General features: G+C 43.0%; 9 protein-coding genes and 1 long non-coding RNA gene across 11 annotated transcripts; all 10 read left to right on the top strand.

Annotated features, from left to right (window-relative positions):
- Positions 1-127: 127 nt before the first annotated feature.
- Positions 128-1115, top strand: LOC130699319 (uncharacterized). Its single transcript, XM_057521656.2, has 3 exons — positions 128-357; positions 419-637; positions 732-1115. The coding sequence occupies exons 1-3, from the start codon at positions 165-167 to the stop codon at positions 908-910; spliced, it is 591 nt and encodes a 196-aa protein (XP_057377639.1). The 5' UTR covers positions 128-164; the 3' UTR covers positions 911-1115.
- Positions 1116-2505: 1390 nt separating this feature from the next.
- On the top strand, positions 2506-3963 carry LOC130699316 (uncharacterized). The gene is made up of 3 exons (XM_057521653.2): positions 2506-2722; positions 2777-3184; positions 3252-3963. Exons 1-3 carry the CDS (start codon positions 2524-2526, stop codon positions 3854-3856), a joined length of 1212 nt encoding a protein of 403 aa, XP_057377636.1. The 5' UTR covers positions 2506-2523; the 3' UTR covers positions 3857-3963.
- A 499-nt stretch (positions 3964-4462) lies between these two features.
- Positions 4463-5865, top strand: LOC130699433 (uncharacterized). The gene is made up of 3 exons (XM_057521775.2): positions 4463-4746; positions 4808-5215; positions 5276-5865. The coding sequence occupies exons 1-3, from the start codon at positions 4527-4529 to the stop codon at positions 5863-5865; spliced, it is 1218 nt and encodes a 405-aa protein (XP_057377758.1). The 5' UTR covers positions 4463-4526.
- A 2453-nt stretch (positions 5866-8318) lies between these two features.
- Positions 8319-9625, top strand: LOC130699431 (mucin-2-like). The gene is made up of 2 exons (XM_057521774.2): positions 8319-9078; positions 9483-9625. Exons 1-2 carry the CDS (start codon positions 8319-8321, stop codon positions 9623-9625), a joined length of 903 nt encoding a protein of 300 aa, XP_057377757.2.
- Positions 9626-9896: 271 nt separating this feature from the next.
- LOC130699310 (uncharacterized) lies at positions 9897-13616 on the top strand. Its single transcript, XM_057521645.2, has 9 exons — positions 9897-10635; positions 10699-10926; positions 10998-11222; positions 11357-11483; positions 11547-12037; positions 12124-12354; positions 12458-12676; positions 12738-13283; positions 13333-13616. Exons 1-9 carry the CDS (start codon positions 9993-9995, stop codon positions 13614-13616), a joined length of 2994 nt encoding a protein of 997 aa, XP_057377628.1. The 5' UTR covers positions 9897-9992.
- Positions 13617-17741: 4125 nt separating this feature from the next.
- On the top strand, positions 17742-21071 carry LOC130699339 (uncharacterized). Of its 2 annotated transcripts, XM_057521677.2 has the most exons (3): positions 17742-17850; positions 18036-18096; positions 18186-21071. In XM_057521677.2, the coding sequence occupies exon 3, from the start codon at positions 18232-18234 to the stop codon at positions 20878-20880; it is 2649 nt and encodes an 882-aa protein (XP_057377660.1). In that variant the 5' UTR covers positions 17742-17850; positions 18036-18096; positions 18186-18231; the 3' UTR covers positions 20881-21071. The 2 variants fall into 2 exon arrangements, with proteins under 2 accessions (XP_057377660.1, XP_059352122.1); XM_059496139.1 differs by having other exon boundaries at positions 18036-21071.
- A 487-nt stretch (positions 21072-21558) lies between these two features.
- Positions 21559-22717, top strand: LOC130699383 (uncharacterized). The gene has a single exon (XM_057521738.2). It carries the CDS (start codon positions 21596-21598, stop codon positions 22379-22381), a length of 786 nt encoding a protein of 261 aa, XP_057377721.1. The 5' UTR covers positions 21559-21595; the 3' UTR covers positions 22382-22717.
- A 1450-nt stretch (positions 22718-24167) lies between these two features.
- On the top strand, positions 24168-24914 carry LOC130699429 (uncharacterized). The gene has a single exon (XM_057521772.1). The coding sequence runs from the start codon at positions 24168-24170 to the stop codon at positions 24912-24914; it is 747 nt and encodes a 248-aa protein (XP_057377755.1).
- A 671-nt stretch (positions 24915-25585) lies between these two features.
- On the top strand, positions 25586-26354 carry LOC130699400 (uncharacterized). The gene is made up of 3 exons (XR_009003423.1): positions 25586-25801; positions 26080-26157; positions 26217-26354. It is a non-coding gene; the product is annotated as an uncharacterized LOC130699400 (long non-coding RNA).
- A 163-nt stretch (positions 26355-26517) lies between these two features.
- On the top strand, positions 26518-26922 carry LOC130699428 (uncharacterized). The gene has a single exon (XM_057521771.1). The coding sequence runs from the start codon at positions 26518-26520 to the stop codon at positions 26920-26922; it is 405 nt and encodes a 134-aa protein (XP_057377754.1).
- The last annotated feature ends 641 nt before the right edge of the window (positions 26923-27563 follow it).

The raw sequence follows: 27563 nt of genomic DNA on the forward strand, positions 1-27563 counted from the left end.
AACTGTATTATTTTCGTTGCTGGGCAGATTTTGCGATCCTATTTCCAGGTGTTTCACACGTTCAAGCCCTTCTGCATAAAAAGGGAAACACCCTTTTGCCAGTTTCAGTCAACTGTTTGCTGTTGACCGCTGTCGTTGGTCGCTGCTGCTCAAAAATTCTAACAATGTCTACCCTATTCGCATTAGTGGCCGTCCTTTTGACTGTCGCATCCTCACAAGCGGCAACCGAAACTGGATCTGACATTGTTACGGAAATTCTAAAGGTTCTCAAAGGACATGACGAATTATGGAGAGTCGCAGACTATTTGAATTCTTCTCGTACCGCCCTCGTCAACGAATTGCCTCTGGAAACTTCGGGTAAATCATTTGCGAGTTAGCAATTTTACCTGTCTGATTTAATAAAAAAATGATTTAATAGGACGCAAGTTGAGCTACACATTCTTTGCACCGACGGCAATGGCATTTTTGAGACAGATGCCTCAAGACACAGTCGATCCACTCATCATTGACGACGGTCTCCGGACTAAGGTCTTGATCCGTCATTTTGCCCGTCAACGCGTCTCGGCCAACGATTTGGGTAAATTGGACAAACTCGTTATGGCCGATTCCAAAGAGGCCATTCTCACGCGCACTCCCGGTAAGTCCCGTCCGTTCCATCGATTCGCTGACGCTCACCCCAAGGGCATGTGTTTGATTGCTTAATGATTTTTCATTTCCTTTATTGGCTGTAGGCACACAAGTCAATGTGATCAACAAGGCGGAAATCCAGCCGGGAGCTATTCAATTGCCTGATAATATTGGCACCATCTACACTGTCGATCGAGTCTTTATGACCGGTGAAGAGGTTGGCCAAGCCATTTCGGCCCATTTTGAACGCAATCCAAATACTGGTTTTGGCTTCTTCGGTTAACCTCCCGTTTTATCTAATATTGAATTAGAGTCTGCATTCTATTTTTTTTTATATGAAAATTAGCCTTTTTATTGGTGCCCCTTTTTAAACACAATTCATAACTCCTGTTTGAAAATGCTAGTTTTAGGGGCTACCATTTTTGCAGATTTACATGTTATACAGAGCTTATATAAGTAAGAATAAAATATTCAAATTTTCAAAAGGACGCGTTGTTTGCTTCCCCTTCCCCGAGTTTTCGAAACTTATGCAAATCCCCGCAATGAAATTATGCGAGATGGGGAAGGGTAAGGAAAACAGCACGAAACCCCCAAAAAGATGAAGAAAAAAAAAGACCTTGGTATTTTTTCATTTTCTTAATTTGAATATGGGGAAGAGAAAGAAAACGAAAGGGTAAATAGAATACCTCCCCCAACCCATGAATTTATTTGGAAGAAAGAAATGAAAAGGCGGGAAGAGGGAGGAAAACTTATCAAGTTAATGGAACTTGAAAATATCATAAAAAGCCCCATGATTTTGTTCGACATTCTGCAGTTTCATTCCCAAACGATAGAGGACAGCAAAATCGATGGGAGAAATTTCTTCAGTTCGAATCGTTACTTTTTGTGTTTTCATCCTACTTTCATCTAAACGTGCACAAGCGCCATAGTCAATTGGACGGAAGGATGACCGTGTAGGCGAGTGATACGGCACCATTGGACGCATTTAACTATTGTGTTCGTAAGTAGCAGGGGATTGAAAGCTTTTGTATCCTTCTGCGTGTAAGAACCTCATGGCCAGGTCTAAGGAGATTATAGTCATCCTACGCCATCCAATCAACTACGTTTCTTACATGAAATGAAACTGAGCTAATACCGACAAACCTACGCACTCGTCACATGAAAGCTGCGTATCAATGATTTCCCCGTAACGTTACTGCTGCCTCGTCTGCTTCTCCCAGAATTTCATCGTGCTATTATAATCAAAGGATTGCCTTATCTCTGTTTGACAGTTGCCCAGCTTATAAATCTGGTGAGAACCAACGTTGTGCCGACGAAAGTTCAACAAGATTTAGGAAAATGCTTGAACCTCGTCGAAGTAATCACGACTTTTAAGGTAATTTTCTTTTGTCGACATGTTGCGATTCGAAAAGGAAAGCTTGGACGTCACGCTTATCATTTTATTGCTAGCGATTATTATACACCTGCCGTCTATTAACAGGAACGGCCATGGCCATGTCCTCGTGACGAGACTTTGTCCTCTACGTGCCCTTCAACAGATCACTCGACGTCCTTCCCAATTTTGTTTTCATTGCTAATGCTGGTAACCTTTAATGATTTAAATGCGTTTTTTCATTTACAATTGCATAATAACAGGCTTCCTTGCACAAATGAAAGAACCACGAACACCAAAAACTCTTTTGTCCATTTGTGCAATTGCTCTTTCTGTGTTTTTCCCACCATTTTCCCCAGACTGCGTGTCATCACCACCATCTTTAACAGCAACTACAATCACGAGGCGTTTGTTAGCGGTGGTATAAATACAAGAAGAAAGGAGCTCCGCCTGGATGTCTTCAGTCGCCGGTCGACTCTTGCTGGCTGTACTGCTGCAAAAAGAAATCACATTCTTGCACAAAGATGAAGGCCATGACAGGTCTTCTAGTCTTGATGGCTACTGTCCTTTTGGTGTCTTCCAAACCGACGAATATTGGGGACACGGACATTGTCACCGAAATTGTACGAGCCATGGAAGGACGTGAAGAAATGTGGAGAGTTGTCAGTTACTTGAAAGCCTCTCGTGCTGGCCTGCTGAACGAATTTCCACTCTTCAGCCCTGGTAAGCCAAATAGCATTCACTGTCGTCCATTACTGCAATTGTTTATTCTATTAGATGGAACACAACAAAGTTACACGTTCTTTGCTCCGACGTCGTTTGCTTTCAGCTTGCAAACTCCACAAGATACGGTCGATCCGCTCTTTGTCGATGACGACCTCCGTCTTAGAGTTCTGATTCGCCATTTCGCACGCTCACCTGTCTCTTCCGATGACTTGGCCAATGTGGGCAAAATTGTCATGGCCGATTCCAGCGAGGCAGCTCTCACTTATCAAAATAGTAATGAAATGTGCAGCCTGCCACCTCTCGATCGCACAGATGCCGTGTGTGAGGCCTACATGCCGATGTGGACGTTCACGTCCGCAACGGGCAAATGCGAGAGCTACATCTACGGCGGTTGTTTCGGGACGGCCAATCTTTTCAAAACAGAAGAGGATTGTTTGTCAGCATGCGGCCCAACTGCCAGTACATTTTTTTATAAGGGAATCATTGTCCATGATTGAGTTTAATCCTTGAATTTGATCATTATCAGATACCAGGACGCGGTTGATTAAGGATGCGGAAATCCAGCCGGAAGCCATCCGCTTACCGCAAGACATCGGTGTTGTTTACATCGTTGGACGTGTCTTTATGAATAGTGACGAGGTCAGTGAGGCGATTTCGTCCCACTTTAAACGTAATCCCAATACGGCCCTTTGTCTTGGCCTTCCTTGCTCACCTGGCGAATCACCAGCGCCGGTTGACGATGAAGCGGCGCTCGATATCCGCAATACTCCGCTGGCTCCCCCACCAGACGTTCCTATGCCGCTCGGTGGTTTCAATGCCGTATCGACCGACGAACCTGACGTCCAAGAGATGGCGGAATTCGCCACCAAGGCCATGAGTCAGGGTGCCAATCGGGAATACCCGATCACGTTGGTTAAGATAGTCAAGGCCGAGAGACAAGTTGTAGCCGGATTTAATTATATCCTTCAGTTAGAATTGAAGGAAAACCCCAAGAATGATGCTGTCGTCGTGTGTGACGTGGTCGTCTTTGATCAATCGTGGACGTCCACACGTCAAATCACGTCGTTTCAGTGCAATCCTAGCTTGGCTATTGCTCCCGAAATTGAATTAGGACTGCCCCCCTTATCTTAAAGTTTGTGGTCGATGAGAACTGCACCGTGCGAACCGGAAGTTTTTTTCTTTCTCTGGTTTCCTTAACGTTATGTCTGAGTTCAATACAAAGTTTTCCAGACGTCCAATTGGAACTCTGCGATTCATCTTTCTATTTGCGTAGAAGGGCCACAAGTACTGCAGTAAAAGGACTTTAGAGGGAAAGTTTTTGGGTGCATTTAACACTTGGGTTGGTCCAATTTGGCAGCCTTGAAAGGTGTAACGACCTACCTTAACAACTGCGCATGGGAACACAACCATCTGCCACCTGGAGTACAGAAGAGCAAGCTACGATCGGGTCAATGAGTGCGTCAAAGGGCTGCTCAGCTTTCATTCGTCGTTTCTTTTTTCTCCTTTAATAGATTTGTTTCGAACAGAAAATAACTCGTTCTCGTGGTATTTGGAAGTCGATTCCAGTAGATTTTCCCCTTTTTACCTGTATATGCTTTAAAGTTCAAGAGCCGTGGGGTTCAAGGCTGTAACGGTATCTAATTTAAAATTCTTGAGCCCTAGTGGCTTTAGTTGCCTAGGCTGATTGTGTCCCATCTATTCTTGGACATATAAAGATGGGTTGACCCTCTATGGGGTGCATTCAGTTGCCAGTCCAATTTCCCTGCTGTTGCTAGCTGCAAACAAAGCTGCTCACAAAGACATGCACCCAACGACAATCATCGGCCTCTTGGCTTTTTTGGCTTCCCTGTGGGTGTTTGCGACGTCGAAGCCAACAACCACCGGCCATTATCATCATGGCACTGATATTGTGACCGAAATTCTGCAAGCCATCGACAGACGAGAAGAAATGTGGAGAATCGCAACTTACCTGAATGCTTCCCGTGACGACCTTTTGAAAGAATTGCCCTACCTTGATGCTGGTAAAATATATTATTCTCTTCAAATTATTCTTTTATGCTTTAAATCATTGCTTCGAAATAGATGGGACGAAAATCAATTACACATTCTTTGCACCGACATCGACGGCCTTTTTGACACAAACTCCACAAGATGCGTCTGATCCGATGCACGTTGACGCTCATTTCCGCCGTAAAGTCCTTCTTCGCCATTTCGTTCGTCAACATGTTACGACCGATGATCTGACCAGAGTGGACACGCTCTTCATGGCCGATTCTACAAAGGCTGTTGTAACTAGGAAGAGTTCGATTGAAATTTGTAACTTGCCACCGATCCACCCGAGCACAGCTACGTGCATGGCTTTTTTCCCGTCTTGGACGTTCAACTCCAAGTCAGGCAAATGCGAGAGATACGTGTACGGTGGATGCCACAGAACTGAGAACCTGTTCGATACAGAGGAAGACTGTCTAGCCAAATGTGGGCCAGCTGTCAGTAAGTTGATTATGCATTGCTAATTTTTAATATCATACTCACGAAATTGCCAATCTATAGATACGGTCAGGTCATTTCTGAACGAGACGGAAATTCAAACAGATGCCTGTGCATGCAGTGAACTCGTTCACGATTTTTGCACCATGTTCGTGGTCGATCGTGTCTTCATGGACCGTACAGAGGTGATCGACGCTCTCAGTAAACAGCCCAGCACAGGCCAAATAGGTCCGTTCAGTTTGACTGCAATTCATTCATCGCCGTCCAATCGAATCCCTAACCACGAACCAAGTTCTATTCATCCGCTTCGTACCACTCCACTCGAACCAATCGGTCCCATACTAGTCGGTTATAATAACGTATCTCCCAGCGATCCAGATGTCCAAGAGATTGCCCAATTTGCTGTTGATGAACTGAGCCGGGGTGCCCACTCTTTGTCATCTCCACTTGTATTGGTCAACGTCATCGCAGCTGAAAAGCAGGTCGTGGCCGGAGTCAATTACAAACTCAAATTATCGCTTCAAAATGCCGAACTCGGAGCCATTGCTTGTGATGTGGTTGTCTTTGATCAGTCGTGTTCTTCCACCTGCCGCGTCAGCTCGTTCAAGTGCAATCCGTCCTTCGTCAGTAGCATCCCCAACGTCAATGAATAAGCCCTTGATTATTGCTAACATCTAAATGATTTTTATTAGTTTTAATTATACTCTTTGTTCTTTTCCTTGGTTTTTCGTTAATATTATATTATACACGTGGGTTTGTTCAAGTATATAGTGGAATTCAAAACATTTATTGAGTTCATCTGGACTTCCTCGCAAGCTGTTAGTGTGGCAGCTCAAGGATACAGCGATATCTAGATCAAGGTTAACGGTACAATTTGTTGTGTGTTGGGGTAGGTCTGCGAAGGTAGAGGCCGTTTTACGACAAGGCTTATACGGATAGGCACAGGGTCACTGGCCTCTCCATTCCCGGAAGGAGATACAAACCGTATCCCGTTTTAGATAAGCTGCTGCAGTGACCTGATTCGAAATGATCTCAAGTTGTAGGGACCTGACTCAGCGTTTGAGTTGCCAATCAACTGACTAGAACAAATTATTTTTAGATTGGACAAAGGGACAATGATAAACACAAAACTTATCTGAATTTTCTCATTTCTCAGTAGAAACACAATCCTCAAAGTACGGCCAAGCAGTTACGAGTTTGAGTTTTAGCCTACAGCTAAAACCTTTTTATTTGCAGGGTTGGGGTAACTATCTCAACCACTACAAGTTTTTAAAAAGGGAAGGTAGGGTAACAAAAACATATTTCGTTGCCATTCCTTCTCCATCTTTTCCACGTTGCCTAGCCAGGCAGTTGGTGATAGTCTGTTGACAACGACAGATGCATTCGTCAACGTTAATCGTTGTGTTGGTTGTTGTCGTTTATTCGTTTGTTCGTCGTTTATTGCAATTGAAGTTCGTCATCGAAGGCGTTGCTTCCGCTACATTTATTCAACGTTTAGTGGACTTCGTAGACGGTTATTCTGCTATCCATTTCGGGAATGTCGACGACAAGTAGATGAAAACTCCACAAGTCCTTTCACAGCATTACCGTTTGCATCATTCGACAGGTAAAAAGGAAATGCTAAAAATTAAGAAAAACTTGGGCCTTTCCACTCAATTGCAATGTGCATCGGGATGAGGCCAATTATTCAAGATAACTGTCGAATCCCTGTACAAAATTAGAATTGTACCTACCCCCTTAGTTTGGAAATTCTATTACATACGAGCCAGGTTCAAGGGTAAACGGTATATTCGTTTCAAGGTGAACAGCCTACCTCTTGTTTCAGCCTATTTAGGATAGCTCTTCCCCCTTCTTTCAGTGAGTCACTAAGAGTCGTTGCACATCTTAGTAGCCTCGGCTTTCGAATTTTGTTTGACTATTGCCACCAAGCCATTGAACCTACAATCAATTCTGATGAAGAGGATGTCGCCTAGTGTCATAGCGTTTTTACTTTGTTTGTTCGTGGTGTTTCCTTTCGATGAGGCCAATTCGGCTTCATTTGAGCGACAGAAGCCCGGTGGATACTCGTCCGTCAACGTAGAAGACGTCGACGTCAGAGAAATGGCGGAGTTCGCCACCAGCGCCATATCGTTGAGCAGCAACTTTGGACCGTCTCATCTCATCAGGATCGTTAAGGCGGAGAAGCAAATCGTGGCCGGTACGAACTACAAATTGACGCTTGAACTGGACAGCATCGTAGACGGAGATATTGTGTGTGACGTCATCGTTTTCGATCAGCCTTGGACCGATACTCGTAAACTGAGCGAATCCAGTTGCATGGCAGTTTGCACAAGCTCAGATGTCTGATTTTGTTTTTATCATTAAACCATATGGCATTGCAGTTTATTTGTAGTCCTTTTAATAAACCACACCTATTCGATACGCTGGGAGAGAAGACGTGCAGTAGTTAAAATTGAAATGGAGCACGGCCACTTTTCATCTGTTGCGATGATCTCAATATTTATGGCCTCGTAGTCACGTTCAAATTAACTCAGATCATCGTTCCTGTAACGTCTCATTACCTGCCTCAGGTGTCATCGCTTTGGTTTTGGTTCTCATTTTGAACCAATGGTTGAGCACAGTCCGCGTTGAAATGCCAAATAATGAAATCAGAAAGCATCAGTTTAAGTAAGTACATGGTGTTGACTGTTTGTTCATGTTTAATGTGTTGTATGAAAGACACGTCATTCGCAGTTTAGCCACCATTGAACGCGTACAACTTGTTCAGGTATGGTCTAGAGTTATATTAGTTTCATGGTGCTGTACATTTATTACATTTCATATTTTAACATTTTTCAGATCAAGAAATATGATGAAGAGGCTTTTGTTAATTCTGATGCTGAATGTTGGGATGTGGGCGATTCATATTGATCCTGATACAGACGAGTTCTGGGAAGATGGTAATGTTGAATACATTTACAACGATATTGAATTTCTTCCCAGTAGGCCTTTGACATTTGTTGAAAGCCAAACCACAAGGCCAGATGCAGCTGTTGAAGTCCTTACGACGCTATCGCCGACGCCCGTGTCAACCATCGCAGAACCATCAACGACTACATCTGCAATAATGACACCCTCGGTAACGACGGAAGAACACACGACTGTATCGCCAACGACTGTTCAAACTAGTATCCAAACAACCGCTATTCCAACCACTATTCCGACCACTGCCCCACCAACGACGGAGCCAACCACTACGCCGACCACTACGCCGACCACTATCCCAATGACTGAGCCAACTACTACGCCAACAACTACGCCAACAACTACGCCAACAACTACGCCAACAACTACGCCAACAACTATCCCGACGACGGAGCCAACAACGCAGCCATCCACTACGCCGACGACGGTGCCAACGACAACGGTGCCAACGACAACGGAGCCATCCACTACGTCACCAACGACGGAGCCGAACACTGCGCCGACCACAACGCCGACCACTGCGCCGACCACTGCGCCGACCACTACGCCGACCACTACGCCGACCACTACGCCGACCACTACGCCAACCACTATCTCAATGACGGAGCCAATAACGGAGCCAATCACTACGCCAACGACTGAGCCAACAACGACTAAGCCAACAACGATGGAGCCAACAACGATGGAGCCAACAACGATGGAGCCAACAACGATGGAGCCAACAACGATGGAGCCAACAAAGACGGAGCCAACAAAGACGGAGCAAATCACTACGCAAATCACTACGCCAACCACTACGCCAACCACTACGCCAACCACTACGCCAACAACTACGCCAACAACTACGCCAACAACTACGCCAACAACTACGCCAACAACTACGCCAACAACTACGCCAACGACGACGGAGCCAACAACCACCATCCATACCACGACGGCCAACGACAACGGTGCCAACGACCACCATCCACTACGTCACCAACGATGGAATCAAAGACAGAGCCAACCAAAGCAAACCACTACGATAACCACTGCGCCACCAATGGAGCCACTACGCCGACCACTACGCCGACCACTACGCCGACCACTACGCCGACCACTACGCCAACCTCTATCACAATGACGGCGCCAATAACGGCGCCAATCACTACGCCAACGACTGAGCCAACAACGACTAAGCCAACAACGATGGAGCCAACAACGATGGAGCCAACAACGATGGAAACAACGATGGAGCCAACAACGATGGAGCCAACAAAGACGGAGCCAACAAAGACGGAGCAAATCACTACGCCAACCACTACGCCAACCACTACGCCAACCACTACGCCAACCACTACGCCAACCACTACGCCAACCACTACGCCAACTACTACGCCAACCACTACGCCAACGATCGAGCCACCCACCACCATACCAATGGCTCCGATCAAAAAACTACCCCGATAACGATGGAAAAAGACAGAGAAAGGAAGAGCAAACCACTAAATAACTCCTCCGCCAGAATGGAGCCAATCACAACCCCACCAACGACGGAACCACTCACTACCCCACTAACGACAGAGCCAATCACGAGCCCTACAACAAATCCCACAACGATCTCCACTAAGTGGTCATCACTCAATTACCGCCAGTGAATATTCGCTGTGACAGCCAATCACCATTTTGCGAAACAGAAATTTTCTTAGATGCTGCACAAAAATGATCGATGCTAAAAAAGAACGGTGTCACCAATTTCCCACCCCTTTCCTGTCAATCCATTGTCACTGATCACCAATTTTGCTTTGTTTGTCCACCGCAATTTGGAATACTAAAAATGTTTGAAACTCGATGCACATGGATCCCGCACGCAATTGCCAACGCTGATGGATTCGTGGATGAACGCAAGTTCGACGCCTTGTCAAAAGATGTTTACGCAGATTTGCGCAACATGTATCGCAAATTACGAACCAACGACCCGAAACAGCTGGACGAGATTCCAGAAGCAGTTCGTGTCGCATCTCACGATGTACCGTTGATTAGTAACGGCTTTAGTACTTTCAAGGATCTGAATGTGGATGACGCTCAGGTCAAATCTATTGCTGCCTTTGCTACCACAGCCTTGCAAGCGAATCGTAATTACAAACGTCTTGTTTTGAACAAATTAATCAAAGCTAAAGTTATGGCCGGCAGAAACTTCAAACTAACTCTGCAATTTACGAATTTTGATGCCAATGGTTATCCCGGTAAATCTCTTATTTGCGTCGTGGTTGTTTTCGTCCATCCCATAATCGAAACCCGCGAACTCGTGAGTCATTCGTGTTCTGTTGCACCGAAGAAACTTGCGTCTCAACCTGAAACGGACTTGGTCAATGAAATTCTGTTGGCTATCAAAGAACGAAAAGAATTATGGCAAATTGCCAATTATCTGAATGCGTCTCGAGAGATCCTGGTCAAAGATTTGCCTCTCACCAGTCCCAGTAAGTAAAATTAAAGAATTGTTTGCCCTTGATTTGCAATCTATTTTGCAATTTAACTTCCAGACGGGACAAAGTTGAGTTACGTTTTCTTCGCACCGACGTTCCTGGCCTTCAGGATGAAGGCAATAGGGAATGCTGCTGATTTTGATTCGTTTTTGGTTAATCCTGATATCCGTCATAAATTTTTACTTGGTCATTTTTCACGCCAAAACATTTCGTCCAAAGAACTGAAGCAATTGAACAATCTCTCCATGGCTGATTCAACAAAGACTGTTCTTTCACATGCATCCAGTAAGTTTGTATATGCATTTTACTTGGAATTCTACAATAATGTTGTTCTTAAATTCTCCGGCCAAATGCAGATATAAAAAATGGAGTATGTAAGACGCTCAAGTGCAAGGAAACATTATGTAAATTACCACCAATGCAAGGGAAAAAAGGGATGGCGTGTAGGGCCAACGTCCCCAAGTGGACTTTCAATTTCACATCGGGCATCTGTGAGAGTTACACGTACGGCGGTTGTGGAGGATCGAAAAATCTGTTCGATACGGAAATTATGTGCCGGATGACGTGTAGTTCAATAAAGAGTGAGTATTATGAAAATTTTTATTAGTGAAATTTGTGTTGATCAGAACTATATGAAATCAATTGTAGCCTAAAATTTCGACTAGTTGTCTTAATTCCATCTGTTTTGTTCATCTTTATTTTAAATTTTATGTAGATGGAGATATGCATTTTATAAATACAGCTGCCATCGAGCAGGAAACCATCCAGCTAGCGAATGGTTTGGGCACAATCTTCGTCATCGATCGTGTGCTTGGCGGACCTACCAGGAAGGGCAATGTCAGGTATGACTTGGACAATGTATGTCAGTTTTACCATTCTCTTAACTTTATTTTCGTTTACCCTAGTTTTGCAAAACCCGTTAGATCAACGAATTCAAAAACTACAGCAGTTGATGAACCAAAAGCAGTTGATCCCACTACACCATTGCCAGGTGGATACAATGTGCTGGAGAAGAATGGCAAAGATGTTGAGGAGATGGCACAGTTTGCCACCAACGTCATATCAACTAAACTGACAGATTGCGATCTTATTGGAGTCGTCAAAGCAGAATCACAAGTCGTAGCTGGCACGAACTTGAAGCTGACCCTGAAATTGGCACCAATCGATACCCCTGCAGTTCACGAGAAATTTATTTGCGAAGTCGTCATCTTCGACCAACCATGGACCAAAACCCGAAACGTCACCTCCTTTAAGTGCACCTCCAACGAATTTAACATTGTCACAGAAATCTTATCTACTATCGAGGAACGAGAGGAATTATCACCGGTCATCCGTTACCTCAACGCTTCTAGAGAAGACCAGGATTTTTTGATGGAGTTACCTTTTATCAGTTATGGTAAACGCTTTTATTTTTATTTCTTGCACAAACATGTATCTACATCGCTACTTGTATCTCTAACTAAACGTAAATGTATTTTAAAGATGGAAAATCGTTGAATTGGCTGAGTTATACCTTCTTTGCCCCCACATCATCGGCCTTTACGTCTCAAATGCCACAAGATGCCGCCGATCCGCTTATTATTGACGCTGATTTCCGACGCAAAGTCCTTCTCCGTCATATCGTTCACCACCACATGACGCCGATGGATATCGTTCACGCAGACAAGCTCATCATGGCGGACTTGAAACAGGCAAATGTAACCCACACAGCTCGTGAGTGACACTTAGATACGATTCAATATTTCTGCCCTCATCTGATGGAATTTAAATGTGTTCCTGATTATTTTAATAACCTGAATGTACGTTATCAAAACAGAAAACAATAATACCCTGAAAAAAGTGAACGACGTCTGTAACCTCCCGCCTCTGCTGAAGCCTAAAGATACGATTCAAATTGAATGCAGAGGCTACATTGAATTGTGGACGTTCAATTCCCACACCGAAGAATGTGAAATGTACATATACGGTGGTTGTGATGGATCTGAGAATCTTTTCAACACCCATATGGCCTGTGAAGCCGCTTGCGGTGAATTCAGTACGTCGCATTTAAGTTAACAATTTCTTTGTCTTTTCATAATTTTTGTTTGCCACGGCAGGTCGAAAAATGCACATGATAAACGGTGCAGAAATTCAAACAGGTATGATTGAACAAGGCTTCGGCGTCGTCTTTATTATCGATCGCGTATTCATGACCCGTGATGAAGTCAGCGCTGTTTTCAACAAACATCCCAATACCGACCTTGGCATCTATGGTTCAGCTGAACCGCATATTCAAACATTGACAAGTAAACCTGATGAACCAGAAGAATCCGAAGAACCTCTTGAAGTCACTGGAGCTACAGAAGTCATGGAAGCCACAGAAGTGACAGGAGCTACAGAAATCACGGCAGCTACAGAAGTCACGGGAGCAACAGAAATCATAGACGTAACAGAAGTCATAAAAACCACTGAAGCACAAAAAGCCGAGGAGCCCGAAGACGCGGAAGAAGCTGAAGAAGCAGAAGACGCTGAAGAACCAGAAGACGCTGAAGACGCTGAAGAAGCTGAAGACGTAACGAAAACCGCAGAAGCAAAAGATACCGAACAAACAAAGAAAGTCGAAGAGGCGGATGAAACCGAAGAAGCCCAGGGAAACGATAAAAGTAAGTCGTTTGACGTTTAATTTTGACACAAACATTAAATACAGTCTAGTCTTAGTCAATTACACCCCGGCACAAGTCGATGACGTCGAAGTTCAAAAAATGGCCTTGTTCGCTACCAAAGAGTTGAGTCAGAGCAACGAGGCAATGTCTCCGTTGGTCATGACCAGCATTCTCTCGGCTGAAAAACAAATCGCTCCTGACATTAAATATCGCCTTCGTTTAGAATTCAAGGGTGGATCGGAAGAGACATTGATATACTGCACCGTGATAGTGGATGAAGCTGCTGCAGAGGGAGGTTTGCCAAAAATGGCCGAGTCTGATTGTGTAGATTGAGAATAGACTCAAGGATGTGCAAAAAGCGTGATGACAAGAAGATCGACCTTTTTTAAAAATTTTAATTTTTAACATTTAAATCTTTTTACAAGTTTTTCTATCGCACTCTTGTGAGTAGTATAGTAGATTTTCTCGTGTCTTTCTCGCCTTTCTTGTAATCTTTCTATTAATGACAATGATAAAACAAATTCAAAACTGCCCTCTGGTGACGTGAAAATTGCTACAGCCCGGAGGAACGAAAGTAGCTGGACGTAGCTTGAAATAGGCAACGGCATTGAAAGGATAACGACAACAAAGAAGAATGAAGGTCTTATTAATTACCTGGATAATACAGCATGGGATCGACCTGCTCACAGCATTTGCAATGCCAAAGCCGTTACGCAGGTTGCTGTGTCCTTGGTCGTGTTTAGAAGGTGATTACAGATTTCAACTGCTTTATTACGTTCTACTATTTATCAGAAGATAGTGTTCCCCTTTTGACAAAGACGGATCTGTCCAGCAGCTGTTTTTATTCGATTAACAATTTATTGCTCATTGAGCACAAAGTAGAAAAATTTAGGGGACACGCAATGTCATCTATTATCGCAAAGGCGTCCTTTCTCAATGCTTTTGGGCAACATTAACTGCAAAGACCTTGGGCACGACGGTCTGTGGGTTTTCGTGAGCCAAGGATCTATAGACCGATCACGCACACCGTTCTGCAAATAAAAAGGTAGCCCTAACTATGATACTAATAGCACAAGTGACTGACTGTTTGCTCAGGTAAGACACGATGTTTTGGCCAGGGCAAATCAAACCACAAAACATGGCTCGGACAGTGGTAACTTCACTTCTTCTTTTGATGGTTATCTACTCCTTTGTTCGCCGTGTGTTCCAACTGAAAGCGGTGGTTGACAGTACTGTTTCAGCAACGTTTATTGAGAACATTAATAACGCCAATTGGACCTCGTACATGACTTGTCACTTGCCAACTTGGCCGTCATAGTGCAGCTCATCATGGAACCCACTGCGTCCGTGCCTCTTGCTGGACTATTGAGAGGTAGTGACAAAAGTTGTTATTTATATTCTACTTCACTGTGGTACATTTGAAAGTCACTTTAGATTTTGCTAGCCGAACAAGATGCAAGGTCGGTAAAAATGCATTTTTTTTTTTTTTTGTAACCTGCACGAAATGCAAGACATGAATGTAACCGATTCCCGTTTTCAGAGGCCGGTTTGGTAAGGTGTGGGCTATAAGAAAATATATTTAACGTAAAAAAAAATAACAAAATTCCGTTCAACCAGATTTTTTTTTCTTCTTCTTTCTCTTTTCTTTCGCATTGCTAATGGAAAAGGCTAGAAAACTGACTAGAAACTAAGTGAAATCGAACAAAAAGTCAACGTGCATGAACTATAGTTTTACGTTTTCCCTTTCACCTTTCTATCAGATTGACTTTCCTTTTCACGCTAACGGGTAGAAACGTTCAAAACCAGACTAGAAATTTTGTGAAATCGAAGCAAAACGACGATACTTAAAATTTCTCCATCTTGTTAACATTCGTCCGATTTGAATTGTTTGCGTCAGTAACAGTTCTATACTTCCTCATAGCGGTATCAATCACACAGCATGGCTCCACATTATCTAACTACGACAGCGTGGCTCATTGTCATCGTGTTCATCGTCGACGAAGTGACTTCTAATTCATTGTTTAAACTTCGTGTTAAACGCGACAAACGTCCGACGGGAACACCCATCAGCTTACCGATTCAAACCACGTCGGCGGATGACGTTTTCCTCGGCGGTACAGGATCAATTGGTAGTGGATTCATTCAAACAAACTTCGACGAATCATCCCTAACTAAATTGCAAGTTCCCGGCATTTCACCCACGAGCAACGTTGGATTCTCGCCAGCAGTTAAAGACGACGATTCGCTCACTACCCTTCAGGCTCCCGGTGTTTCACGCCCCAGCTTTTCATCAGCTGACTTTGACGAATCATCGCTGACAAGACTTCAGGTTCCTGGCTTCTCACGTCCAAACGTTGGTGCATTTACGTCAACTGATGACGACGAATCGCTCACAAAATTACAGGTTCCTGGTATCTCACGTCCAAACACTAGCACCTTTTCGTCTAATTTGGACGAAGCATCCCTTACCCAACTGCAGGTACCTGCCGTTTCACGGCCAAATAGCGGAGGCTTTTCCCCTATCACTTCGGATGATTCGTCGGGCAAACGTCAAGTCTCTACCAATCCACGCCCAGCTGGAAGTAAATTTACTGCCATTGATGTGAACGATACCGACGTCAAAGAAATCGCAGCATTCGTCACTACGGACTTATCAAAAACGTTGGGTCGTCTGCGGTTGGTCAAAATCATAGACGCAGAAACTCAAGATGTGGCCGGCAAGAATTATAAACTCACTCTGAGAATGAAGAATCTTTCTGAGGACGATGGAAAACATTTGATTTGCGAAGTGGTGGTCTTTGATCAATCATGGACAAACACCCGCATCGTGAGGGAATCCGATTGCACGCCAACCAAAGCCACTCCAACGTCTACTGACGATGTCAGTTTAGATGTGGTAAATCCGTTCTCAATCAGCTTCCCACCGAACGCGGTGACTGATGCTTCGCTGACCAAACGACAAATACCTAGTACTCCACGTCCGATCGGTGGTGGGTATTCAACCATCGACGTTGATGATGACGTCAAGGAAATCGCCCTCTTTGCTGGCACCGCCATCACAGCCAAACGGAATGCTGGGCCTGCCAAAGTAACCAAAATTGTCAAAGCTGAATCGCAAATTGTTGCTGGAACCAATTTCAAATTGACTTTGGAACTCACTCAACCAAGCGCTGCAATTGAGAAGCACATTATCTGTGACGTGGTCGTCTTCGATCAACCGTGGACCAAAACACGTCTACTGAGCGACTACAGTTGCAAGCAGAACAAAAACCCATCCATCACGACTGATAGTCTTGTTCTTGATGTCAAAGATAAAAAGAGTGGATCCTCATCCAGCACTGCCACTGACGCAGTCCCTAAACGCGAAACATTCAGTACTTCCAGTTCGCTTTCTGCTAAATTCTCTTCAGTCGATGTTGATGACCCTGACGTCAAAGAGGTGGCTGATTTTGCGATGAAAGTGGCCAACACTGCGGCGGCAACCAGTGGTCATTCTGCACCTGTTAAACTTGTCAAAATTCTCAAAGCAGAGTGGCAAGTAGTCGACGCCGATAGTAGAAATTTCAAACTCACTCTGGAGCTGGACGACGGAGCTGAGGAAAGTCTCCTTTGCGTAGTTTCTATTTTGGAGGAGTCTATATGGAAAAATAACTCATCGTGGACCAACTCACGTACTCTGACCGAGTCCACTTGTTTTGCAACTCGCAGGAGCGCGTAATCAATCAAGACCAATAAAAGTGTCGAAAATATTTGATCTTTGCGTTTAACCAATTTCGTTATTCATTGACCATTTAAACCATGTTGAGATAGTTTTGTTTTTCCTCGTTTCGTATGCAATAAACGACAATTTGATATTGGAATTCACTTGGCCCTTTTCTTACTCATCAACGCGTATGAAACATGCAAATGGGGGAAAGTATTTCGTGGCCTATTGGTCGCTAGATGAAAGTGCAAAACGTATTCGAAGTATTTTAGAGATCATAATGAGCAGCAATTAGTGACCACTTTTGAATTCCCTTAATTCAAAGAAATGTGTTTAATAAAAAAACACCTTGTTTCAAACGCATCATTTTTTTACTTGTATGCTAATATCTCATTTACGGCAGTTTAGTTGCATCATAAAATAAAAAGGAAGAGTGCGATATAGTTTGCCTAAGGTGCAATAAATTTCCAAATAAGGAAATGGACTGTGAAAAGGAATGGCTACTAATTTACTGCCTGCCCTTGCCCTTTGTTACCTAAAGGATACTTGCCCTGCCCTTTGTTACCTAAAGGAAGGGTAAGGTAATAGATAGATTCATTTTCTTTTTCACCCTTTCCATTTGCTTGTCGAAGTCAGTTCTGCATCGTGTCCACGCCGAGGTGGACGCCACGTCGTGGGCCTGCACAATTTTTTTTCGCTAATTGTTTCACGTTCTCGATCATTGGTGGAAGATGCTCACTTTCCCCTAGCGTCTAATGAGCAAAATGAAGAGAAGAAACGTGGTTTCGATTTTTCACTGGAATCTCCTTACATCTAGAGTTGTCCTTACCATCGAGTTTTTGAGAGCAAGTCTGCGAAGAGCTGGTAGATCTGTCCTCTTTCTCTGAGGGGAAAATTTCCACTTTTACCGAATACCTAATGTTATCCACTTTGACTTGTTAGTCAAACACGACATATTCAATACCGATAAAACTAATTTGTTTGCCAGTTTTTACTTTTTTTCTTTTCAATAAGAATAACTTTCTCCGATTTTCTCTGAAACATTGCAGGAAAACTTGAATGTTCAACTAGAAACTTGGTGAAATCGAATGGCGACGGCACCAATATAACGTAATTCTCAATCTTATTTGTCATTCGTCACAAGTACAGTTTCGGTGTCGGTTGTATTTAACGTGGTGGAAATAATACCCTTTTTGCAGAAATCTTTTTACATTCCCCTAGCTGTTTGTGGATCCAAACCCAAACATGGGACACAAGCTGATTGCGACCCTTCTTTTCTTTTTGATTGTCATGGTATTGCTCATCGACACTGCTGCTTTACCTTCACCAGAGAGGCGTCAGTTTCTGCCTTGGATTCGTCCGAAACGTGAAAAAATTCAGGCCAGCTCACCCATCAAGACTTCTGTATCTGAAGGTTCGAATAATTCAGGCCCCATCGGAGGCGATTTTACCCCAATTGATGTTGAAGATGCTGAAGTGAGAGACATTGCCAAGTTTGCTACGACTGCCATAGCTAGCAGCCGGAATTCAGGACCTCTGCGTGTCACGAAAATTGTCAAGGCAGAAACGCAAGCTGTTGCAGGTACCAACTACAAATTGACGCTGGAACTCAACCAGCTCGTCTCTGAAGGAGACCTTGTTTGCGACGTCGTCGTATTTGACCAACCCTGGACCGATACTCGGATTCTTAGCGAGTCCCATTGCATTTCGAACAAGAATCCTTCAATTTCAGCCAATGAACTTAGTTTGACTAGCTCCACCACTGCTGCCACACCGTCGACCGATGCTCCAAAACGACAACTTCCCAACGTTTCACGGCAAATCGGCGGAGGATTCTATCCCATTGATGTGGATGACGTTGGTGTCAAGGAAATGGCCGGTTTTGCTGTTTCCACCATAGCCTCCAGTAGGAACTCTGGACCAGCTCAGCTTATCAGAATTGCCACGGCAGAATCGCAAATTGTTGCTGGCACCAACTACAAATTGACTCTCGAGCTTCACCAACCTATCGCTGTCGACAAAGATATCATTTGTAAAGTGGCCATTTTTGATCAACCATGGACCAAAACGCGGATACTTAGCGAATCAAACTGTACCAAGATTGAGAACCCAACTGATTCCATCGTGGAAATCCAATCTGACGGGGAGCTTCTCACAGACAGTGAACACGACACATCCAACACACCGAACAAGCGTCACATTCCTAGCAGTTCAAGCTCGACCACCAATGGATTTTTCAAACCAAATCCCGAGTTAACTTTAGTCAAAAAAGGGCAAACTCCTGAACGATTGATTGGCAGCGGACTCAGCAAAACGAAAGCCGTAGATGGTCAAGTCAACAAGAGTAAGATACCTGGTGCTCTGACTTCGCTCGATGATGTTTCTCTTGTTGATCTAACCGAGAGTTTTAACGACGGCCAAATTCTAAGCGGAGATGTTCCGGTTCAGGATGGATTCACTTCCATCGATGTGAATGACCCTGACGTCAAGGATATTGCTAGCTATGCCGCAACGACCATTTCATCGAGTAGAAATACCATCAACCTGAAATTACAGAAAATTCTAAGTGCCGAAACGAAAACTCTGCATGGATCCGACTTCAAATTACAGTACATACTTACACTAGAGCTGGACCACTTTATCGCTGGAGCCAAAGGAGAAAATCTGTTATGCAAAGTGATTGTTTTTGATCACAAGGGAACTGAACACCGCAAAATGACCGATTCTCTTTGTTTACCTATTAAAAACGGAACAATCACATCTACTGACGAGGTCATTATTGACCCTTCAACACCAATTTTGAGCGGATTTGCTGCCATCAACGTGACGAGTCCTGATGTGGCGGAAATGGCTGAATTTGCTACCTCTGTTATTTCTTCCAGCAAGTCGGGTCCTGTCAAACTCACCGAAATCGTCAAAGCTGAATCGCAAATTCACGCGGCTGGCAGAAATTATAAACTAAGTCTCAAAATGGACAACACAGTTAAGGAAGGTTCAGAAGGCAACCTCCTTTGTGAAGTCATTGTTTTCTATCAGACGTGGACCAACACCCGAATTCTGAGCGAATCCAACTGCCTGCCAATCAAAACATCAACGGTAGCTGGCCCGAGATATGTCCCACGTTACAAAGAAGACATTTCAATCCCCGTTTCTGAGCCTGCTGTCAGTCCAAGCCCGAATGTCACGGACCACTTTTCTCCGATTGATGTGAATGATGCAAAAGTGAAGGAAATTGCCGCGTTCGCTACTGGTGCCATTTCTGCAAACAGCGACTCAGGACCCGCTGTACTGCTGAGAATTCTCAGAGCAGAATCGCAAGTGGTGGCCGGCAAAAATTATAAGCTAATCCTAGAACTGTTTGGAGCTGACAGAGATATTCTACTTTGCGATGTGATAGTTTTCGATCACCCAAAGAAAAAAACTCGCATCTTAACCGATTCTAAATGCACGTCAAACAAGACTCCATCATTTAAAAGCCAGGAAACTCCTGGCTCCAGCACTTCGGCTCCAGTGGAAATTGATTTCAGAAATACCGATTGGACTCCTTTCACAAAACGTCAGGTTCCTGGAATTCCAGCTAGTTTATTAACTTCGGGTGGATTTTCTCCTGTTGATGTGGACAATGCCGAAGTCAAGGAAATGGCCAACTTTGCTACTAGTTCCATTAACGGCGCAAGTGATAGTCCCATAATTTTACAATTGATCAAAGTCGTCGATGCAGAAACAAAATTCCTTTTTGGCAAAAACTTTAAACTGATTCTGAGAGTGAAAAACATGGTCAAGGGAGTAGAAGGTGAAAATCTTCTTTGCGAGGTGGTTGTCTTTGACCAATCATGGACCAATACTCGCAAGCTCACCGAATCCACTTGCTTTGGAACTCGCAAAAACGCATAATGTGCTCAATCCAAAGTCTTGTGTCATTGTATTTCTAGTTAAACGTGTCAGCTGCATTTGTTACTCAATTTTGTTACGAAATGTTCTCCAGTAATGAAAATTATTCATTCAAAGCGCGTCTCAACTGGTATGGGGCTCTTCTTTTCTCCTGATGAAATACACACCAATTTGATATTGGTAATTAATCCGTATATTTTGGCACTCTTTATGCATTTATTTTTTGCTGTTTTTGTGGGAATTTTAGCAACATATTTCTGCTTTATCAAGGTGAGGATTTTAATTACTACTTTTATTCAAATTGGGACAGAAAAGTGATTTAAAATTAAATTTCTTTTGTTTTTTTTTCCTTTAGTAGTTGCGGTAACCATTTGGTTAATTTACACACATCACGTTCTAAGCAGATCGTCGTCATCACGTTGATCAAGAACGGTAAAGTATGTGCTCAACTCAGTCTAATCAAATATTAAGAACGCATCACGTCCTCGTGAAAAAGATGCTGGCTTGTCATCAACTATTGCCTCAAGAGGAAAAGTTGTTGTGCCTTACAAATATTAGCGTAACCTCATTCCTGATTGCAATGCATCAATCGTACTGCATTTCAAACGAAAGAGTATTGTGTTCTGATTTCATTTCAACCTATATATATGCCCTTTATCACACATTGGCTAGCAATAGGTTTTCAGTGTTTGTCGTCTCATCCAAGCTCTTCGTTACGATGGTCCCGGCGACGCTTTGCCTGTTGGTGTTTGTAGGACTCACCATCAATAGTGCTGACTCAGCTTCTATACACAAAGAGAACGAAACGGAACCGCTTATCGATGGATACTTGCCCATGAACATCAGCGACTCCAACACTGAAAATGTTGCCATCTTTGCTGCCAGTCAAATATCTTCAGCCTACCTGTCGGAACCGGTGAAATTAATGAAAATTGTCAGAGCAGATTCTGAAATTTTCGATACTCACGGTGTTAAAGTCAACATGACTGTGGAACTGGAAAAGGGAGTTGACACCATTCTTGTTTGCGAAGTACTTGTCTTTGGTAACACTGGCCAAGATGCCCAATGGACCAAGGATGACCTAACGCTAATTGATTACACATGCTTACCAGCTACAAACGGTTCTATCGAAGATAACGTGTTGCCGGTCAGCCAGGTATCGTCGGTTCTGAACGACACTAAAATCAACGACATCGTTGGTTTTGCTACAGATACGATAATTACCAACATTAACGCTGAAACCACGCTGAATCTTGCTGAAATTGTCAAAGCTGAATGGCAATCCACCTCGACCAGTATAAATTACAAGTTAACTTTGAAGCTAACGGGTCTTGACGGAGAAGATACCTTTTGTGAAGCTATCGTCTCGGATCCAACCAATGAGGAAGCGACAAAGACCCGCGAACTTTCCTACTATAGCTGTTCCTTAATTGATGAATCATCTGTTGAGTTTGAAGTGGATATTCCTGAAAAAGCCATCCTGTCAAAATGGCTTTCTCCGTAATATATTTGTATATTATGTACTGTGAACAAACTTTAAGTTCAGTAATTTTGCTCTTAAAATAAATTGCGCATTCAGTTACGGTACGAATCTGCAAAAGAATTTGAAAAGGAAATATATAAAGAAATATTGTTTTTTTTGTATGCGTCTGTATAAAAAATTTGCTTACAAAACTACCTACTTTCCCGCCATCTCTGGCATAACAGGTTGCCGTATAGATTGCATTTTCTTCGTTAAAATACATATTTGGCTGTTCTAGATGCACACTGTGATTATGAAGTCAGTTTCATCTTCCACCTGACATATATGGATGATACTTTTACAAGTTTGAAACAAGCAACTAGGGACCTATACTTACCTCGCTGGATTTCACATTCCAGTTGGATGGCAACGGGTTCCCTTCACATCGTTTTCATTTTCCTTTAGTGGGGTTTTGGAAGTGGGGCGAAAATGGCTCCCTGTGAAGTGACATCAGAATTGAAGCAGACCAAGTGAAACTAATCCACGCCAATCGGCTTTCGAAAAAATTAAATGCACTTATAAATCTAAAATTCCATGAACGGAATGAGCAGATGACAACTTGCCCTTCTATAGAAGTTTTGTAGTGGCCCCAATTTTCTCAAATCTGGTTCTGTTTGGATACACTACAGGTTCTTCGCATTTGGAGAGTACCAAAGTGAACAAGCTGTTTGCAGTTGAGAGCTTGTCAGATCCTTTCCTGCTCACAACCAATTTCACATCAGGCGACAAATTTAGACAGTGATACGACAAAGAGGCTGTACTAGAACATCAACATAAAGAGGATGGCTTTAAACATTATTCTTGCCTCACTAGAAATCATTGAATCTCCATGTGCTTCCAGAAGGTTGGCCTTCGGAAGCTTTTAAACAAAGGCAGACGGGAAACGTTTGTGAGAAATACAAGGTAAGTACAAGGATATCATTAGCAATTAATATTATCATCCCATGGGCAGACCTTAAAATAAAATGTTTATCAAAGGTACCCAGTTACGAAGCCCTATTTGTGATAGAATTACGTATTAATACAGCAATTGTACTTTAAGCCGGATGTCACGTTTTACCGCCACATCAGCGAACCCGATAACATAAAGTTAACGTAACAAACACGGAAATAGAGAGCAATGCAAAGAGTTAAAGCTAGTATGACGTGGCCTTGGCTTGTTGCCAAGTCCCAGTGAAAGAAGGCTGCATTCAATCAAAAGTTTTCTTTTGCCCTTCTAGTCCTAACCAGATTTAACTTTCTTCTTTGCTCACGGGCTGGTGAAAAACCCGAAATGAGGAAATCTAGAACCCCATCTGTCAAACCAGCAAAGCTCATGCCAACCAAGATGATGAATTTTCTTGATTAAGGTATTTCCCAGTTAATAATCATATTTAATTCATACTTAATGATTCATTGTTGTCCTTTAATGGCAGTTGCAGCACGATTGCGTTTGTTGAATTTCTCCAAACGTCCGGGCAACGGGTACAGGACATACACTTCATGCTGTCTTTGAAGAAGCTCATTGGTCGACACGGTAGTGATTAACGCCACGTCATCGTACAGCAAAAAAAAATCTCTGCAGGCGTCTTGTGTTGTGACGTCGACTTCCTCAAGGACTTTAGGTTTTTGCCCTGGCTTTTGTTCTGCTTTCGCCGTCTCTCGCGCCATTCCACGAAAGGTGGTCGTCCTATAAAACACCTGGATTGTTTACATTTTGGTAGCATTCGCCAGACGCGGATTCTTTGCAGCAGTTGTTTGTTAATCGTCGGCCCGTTCGATATCAAACATGGAGCGTCCGACAGCAGTCCTCTTCCTTTTGGCAGTCGCCGTCCTCACCGTCGAAGGTGTTTCTATTACCAAACGTCAGGTGGGTTTCGTTGGCGGTTTTTCACCCGCCAAAGTGGACGATCCTGACGTTCTTAAGATGGCGGATTTTGCTACGACCGCTGTGTCAGCCAGTACCAACTCAGGACCCGTCAAACTGCTCAAAATTGTAAAGGCGGAAACGCAGGTGGTTGCCGGTACCAACTACAAACTGAATCTTGAGCTGTCCAGTGGAGCCAATGCCGCTCCATTGCCCTGTGAGGTGGTCATCTTCGATCAACCTTGGACCAATACTCGCAAGATGATCAAGTCCTCTTGCTCAGCAAAAAGAAAAACGACCAGACAGATTCCTGGTGGTTCTCAGCTACCCGGTGGATTCTCCCCACTGGATGTAAGTTCCAAAAACGTAAAAGAAATCGCTTCTTTTGCCACAACCGCCATATCTGCAAACACCAATTCGGGGCCTGCCACTTTAGTTAAAGTCATTAAGGCCGAATCCCAGGTGGTAGCTGGAACAAATTTCAAGTTGACGATGGAGTTGGATCCGGTTGAGGGAGACAATCTCCTCTGCGAAGTGGTTGTATTCGATCAGCCCTGGACCAACACTCGCAAACTGAGCGAGTCTAAATGCTTCCCAACTAAAAATTTATTAGTCAAGGTTGCTGAAGTTCCTCACAGTGACACTCAAGTGAAGACAGCCAGAAAGTAAACTGCTGCAGTGCAGTCAATTTCCTTAAATGTCTTTGTTGTTTTCTCACGAATAATCTTGGTGGTTTTTTATTTGAAATTTTAATTCCATATAGCACAAAATCGGATTTTTAAGAACATTATATTCTCCATTGCGCTGTGTTTTTCCTACGTAATACACGTTTTCATTTCGATCAAATGATATTGGCCAATCTTAGTTTTTAATGTCTGTCCAACGGTTGGTAATTGAACGGCACTCATTTCTAAGTAAGGTTACTTAAAAATCATCAGATGAAGACCAAGCTGCATTTCTTTGGCTCTCGTCTAAAACACCAAATGTTAACACTCTTCAAAAATCGCAATTTTCATGACTGTTATAGCTGAAGTTCGTTGAGCTTTCGTCTGGCATACGATTTCCTATATCGTTTTTACTCTTGTTCGATAGTTATATTCTGAAATTTGATTTATTACATTTCGATGTAACTTTCTTCAAAAAATATATCTTTTAATGTCGTGAATTTTACATGTAAAATTCGGATAGATTTGTTGAAAACCTTTGGCTACAGAAGTTGCCTCCTTTGTTGATGGTTGCCGAAACTCTTTTTCTCACCCCTATTTTCGAAAACATAATGGCCGACATTCAGTCATGGACCAATCAAATTAAAGATAACTAAAGCAGAAAACAAAAGGGAGTGAAGGGAGGTAATTTTTGGCGCGAGATGGCAATAGAACAAGCAAAGCAAGGTAAAAGACCACCAGTAAAACGTGCAGTGATTCCGTGACAGATATTACGTTCATCTGTGTAGTGTTTTAGGGATTTCTATTTGACATTTTGTTTGTACACCAGAAATGGTCCATATGGCAGTATCTGCAATATTTCTCAAGACAATTAACCTATCTTCATCAGAGGTAAAGTTAACAATATTTACAATTCACTTGTTTCAGCATTGTATTACATTGGATATGATAAACATTTTGAGATTTTTCACTGGCATCCTTGATCCTCATTGCTTTTCATTTATAACAACCTAAACGATTGCTAAGTATTCTCTTAAATGCTCGAAACTAAACAGTTCAGTCATGCTAAACTGAAAGTCACCAGTCATCGAGAAAATAAAAACTATTCATTCTTGTACTTTTACATAAAATTTGTTTTTCAGCTGGTATACTGACAGCTTGTTTGTTAGATGCAGGTGCTGATATTCTGCTGACGTCATAAGGCTGTACCTGCAAGGCATGTTTTTGGAAACACAACAAATTTAAGGGTAACAGAAATGATATTATTCAAAACATTTTGCTTAAATTTACTGTTGATTGGATGCAGGATGCAGCTTACGCCAACAAATCTGACACTGGTTTGTGACCTTGCATAAACACAAACAACATTGCAAAGTACGATGCCAGGAACACATTTGCAATTCATTTCCAAGACACCATGGAGTTAGCCATCCTGAAATCAAGGTCGGGAACCATTTTTTTTTCCATCCTTGCATGACTTTGAGATTGGCGTTGTAGCATAAAAGAGGGCCACCCTTTAAAAACCGGATGATTCTCTAAGAACTTTTGTATTCGTTATACGTACATGCGTGAAAAAAGGTAGTTTCCCCTGCTCTTCCGTGCATAATATGGCGAAAATTGCAACAACGGTTTTGTTATTGGCCATCGTGGCATTCATTATCAACGACTCGTATTCGGCCTCCGTTACCAAATCTGAAGCGGGTTTTGCAGAAGGCTTCTCAACAGTCAATGTAGACAATGTTGAAGTTAAGAAAATGGCAGATTATGCCATCAAAGCCATATCGTCCAGCAGCAAATTAGGGTCCATCAAGTTAATTCGGATTGTAAAAGCCGAAACGCAGACTGTGGCTGGGGTTAACTACAAGCTGAACCTAGAGCTTGACTATACGAATACTGGAGAAAATGCACTTCCTCTTCCGTGCGAAGTTGTTGTTTTCCGTCAACCCTTGACCGACGTCCGTGAACTGAGACAATTAAAATGTTTCCCGAGCGCATACACCAAGACCGCTTAGCCGTGATTTTACCTCCCCATTAATGCGTTTTGCGGTTTTGTTCTTATGATTTTGAATTTTGTTGTTTACCAATAAATGTCACAAAGCAACATGACACCAGTCAGTTCATGAAGTAGCAGCCAAAGATTAATTGTATGTTGGGCTTGAAGGATCAGTAAACAATGTTTCAGAGACCTAGTGAAGTTCGAAGACTAAGATTAACCTTACCTTCACTCTTGGCTACAAACTTCTGCCTAGTAACACAATTTTTCCCGTTTCAGTAACGATTTTATAGCGCATACTAGTGAATCATGAATGCTCAAATTCTATATATTTTGCTGGTGCCCAGCTGTGTCCCCTTTTGGGAGGAAGCAGCTAATCACGAATGTTCTCTGTTGACGTGTTTGGACGGCTGACTCATTTCACTTGTTTGTTGTTTCCCTTGCGTTCGGCCATTTTTCGCCCTATGATCTAACAAATGACGCATTCCACATAGAATTATGTGGGACTAGTTGTTAATGACCTTCATTTCTATCAATTTATCACGACCCCGTCAGCTACGCGCCGAATAAGCCCGTCAATGCTTAAAGCTAGTTTTTTTTTTTATCAAAGCTATTTTCTTGCATGTTTACTTCAGCTACTGGTAAACCACAAAGAAAAAC

Source organism: Daphnia carinata, chromosome 7 (assembly GCF_022539665.2).
Source record: "Daphnia carinata strain CSIRO-1 chromosome 7, CSIRO_AGI_Dcar_HiC_V3, whole genome shotgun sequence".
NCBI classification, from domain to species: Eukaryota; Metazoa; Arthropoda; class Branchiopoda; order Diplostraca; family Daphniidae; genus Daphnia; species Daphnia carinata.

Bases quoted from the DNA above. Each gene is read 5' to 3' on its own strand.
- LOC130699319 (XM_057521656.2), top strand. From the start codon at position 165: ATGTCTACCCTATTCGCATTAGTGGCCGTCCTTTTGACTGTCGCATCC. The intron at 358-418 runs GTAAATCATTTG...ATGATTTAATAG, and splicing joins ATTGCCTCTGGAAACTTCGG to GACGCAAGTTGAGCTACACA. The intron at 638-731 runs GTAAGTCCCGTC...TATTGGCTGTAG, and splicing joins CATTCTCACGCGCACTCCCG to GCACACAAGTCAATGTGATC.
- LOC130699316 (XM_057521653.2), top strand. From the start codon at position 2,524: ATGAAGGCCATGACAGGTCTTCTAGTCTTGATGGCTACTGTCCTTTTG. The intron at 2,723-2,776 runs GTAAGCCAAATA...TTATTCTATTAG, and splicing joins ATTTCCACTCTTCAGCCCTG to ATGGAACACAACAAAGTTAC. The intron at 3,185-3,251 runs GTACATTTTTTT...GATCATTATCAG, and splicing joins AGCATGCGGCCCAACTGCCA to ATACCAGGACGCGGTTGATT.
- LOC130699433 (XM_057521775.2), top strand. From the start codon at position 4,527: ATGCACCCAACGACAATCATCGGCCTCTTGGCTTTTTTGGCTTCCCTG. The intron at 4,747-4,807 runs GTAAAATATATT...GCTTCGAAATAG, and splicing joins ATTGCCCTACCTTGATGCTG to ATGGGACGAAAATCAATTAC. The intron at 5,216-5,275 runs GTAAGTTGATTA...GCCAATCTATAG, and splicing joins CAAATGTGGGCCAGCTGTCA to ATACGGTCAGGTCATTTCTG.
- LOC130699431 (XM_057521774.2), top strand. From the start codon at position 8,319: ATGACACCCTCGGTAACGACGGAAGAACACACGACTGTATCGCCAACG. The intron at 9,079-9,482 runs CGACGGAGCCAA...CAACCACTACGC, and splicing joins GCCAACAACTACGCCAACGA to CAACCACTACGCCAACCACT.
- LOC130699310 (XM_057521645.2), top strand. From the start codon at position 9,993: ATGTTTGAAACTCGATGCACATGGATCCCGCACGCAATTGCCAACGCT. The intron at 11,223-11,356 runs GTGAGTATTATG...AATTTTATGTAG, and splicing joins GACGTGTAGTTCAATAAAGA to ATGGAGATATGCATTTTATA. The intron at 12,677-12,737 runs GTACGTCGCATT...TTGCCACGGCAG, and splicing joins AGCCGCTTGCGGTGAATTCA to GTCGAAAAATGCACATGATA.
- LOC130699339 (XM_059496139.1), top strand. From the start codon at position 18,232: ATGGGACACAAGCTGATTGCGACCCTTCTTTTCTTTTTGATTGTCATG.
- LOC130699383 (XM_057521738.2), top strand. From the start codon at position 21,596: ATGGTCCCGGCGACGCTTTGCCTGTTGGTGTTTGTAGGACTCACCATC.
- LOC130699429 (XM_057521772.1), top strand. From the start codon at position 24,168: ATGGAGCGTCCGACAGCAGTCCTCTTCCTTTTGGCAGTCGCCGTCCTC.
- LOC130699428 (XM_057521771.1), top strand. From the start codon at position 26,518: ATGGCGAAAATTGCAACAACGGTTTTGTTATTGGCCATCGTGGCATTC.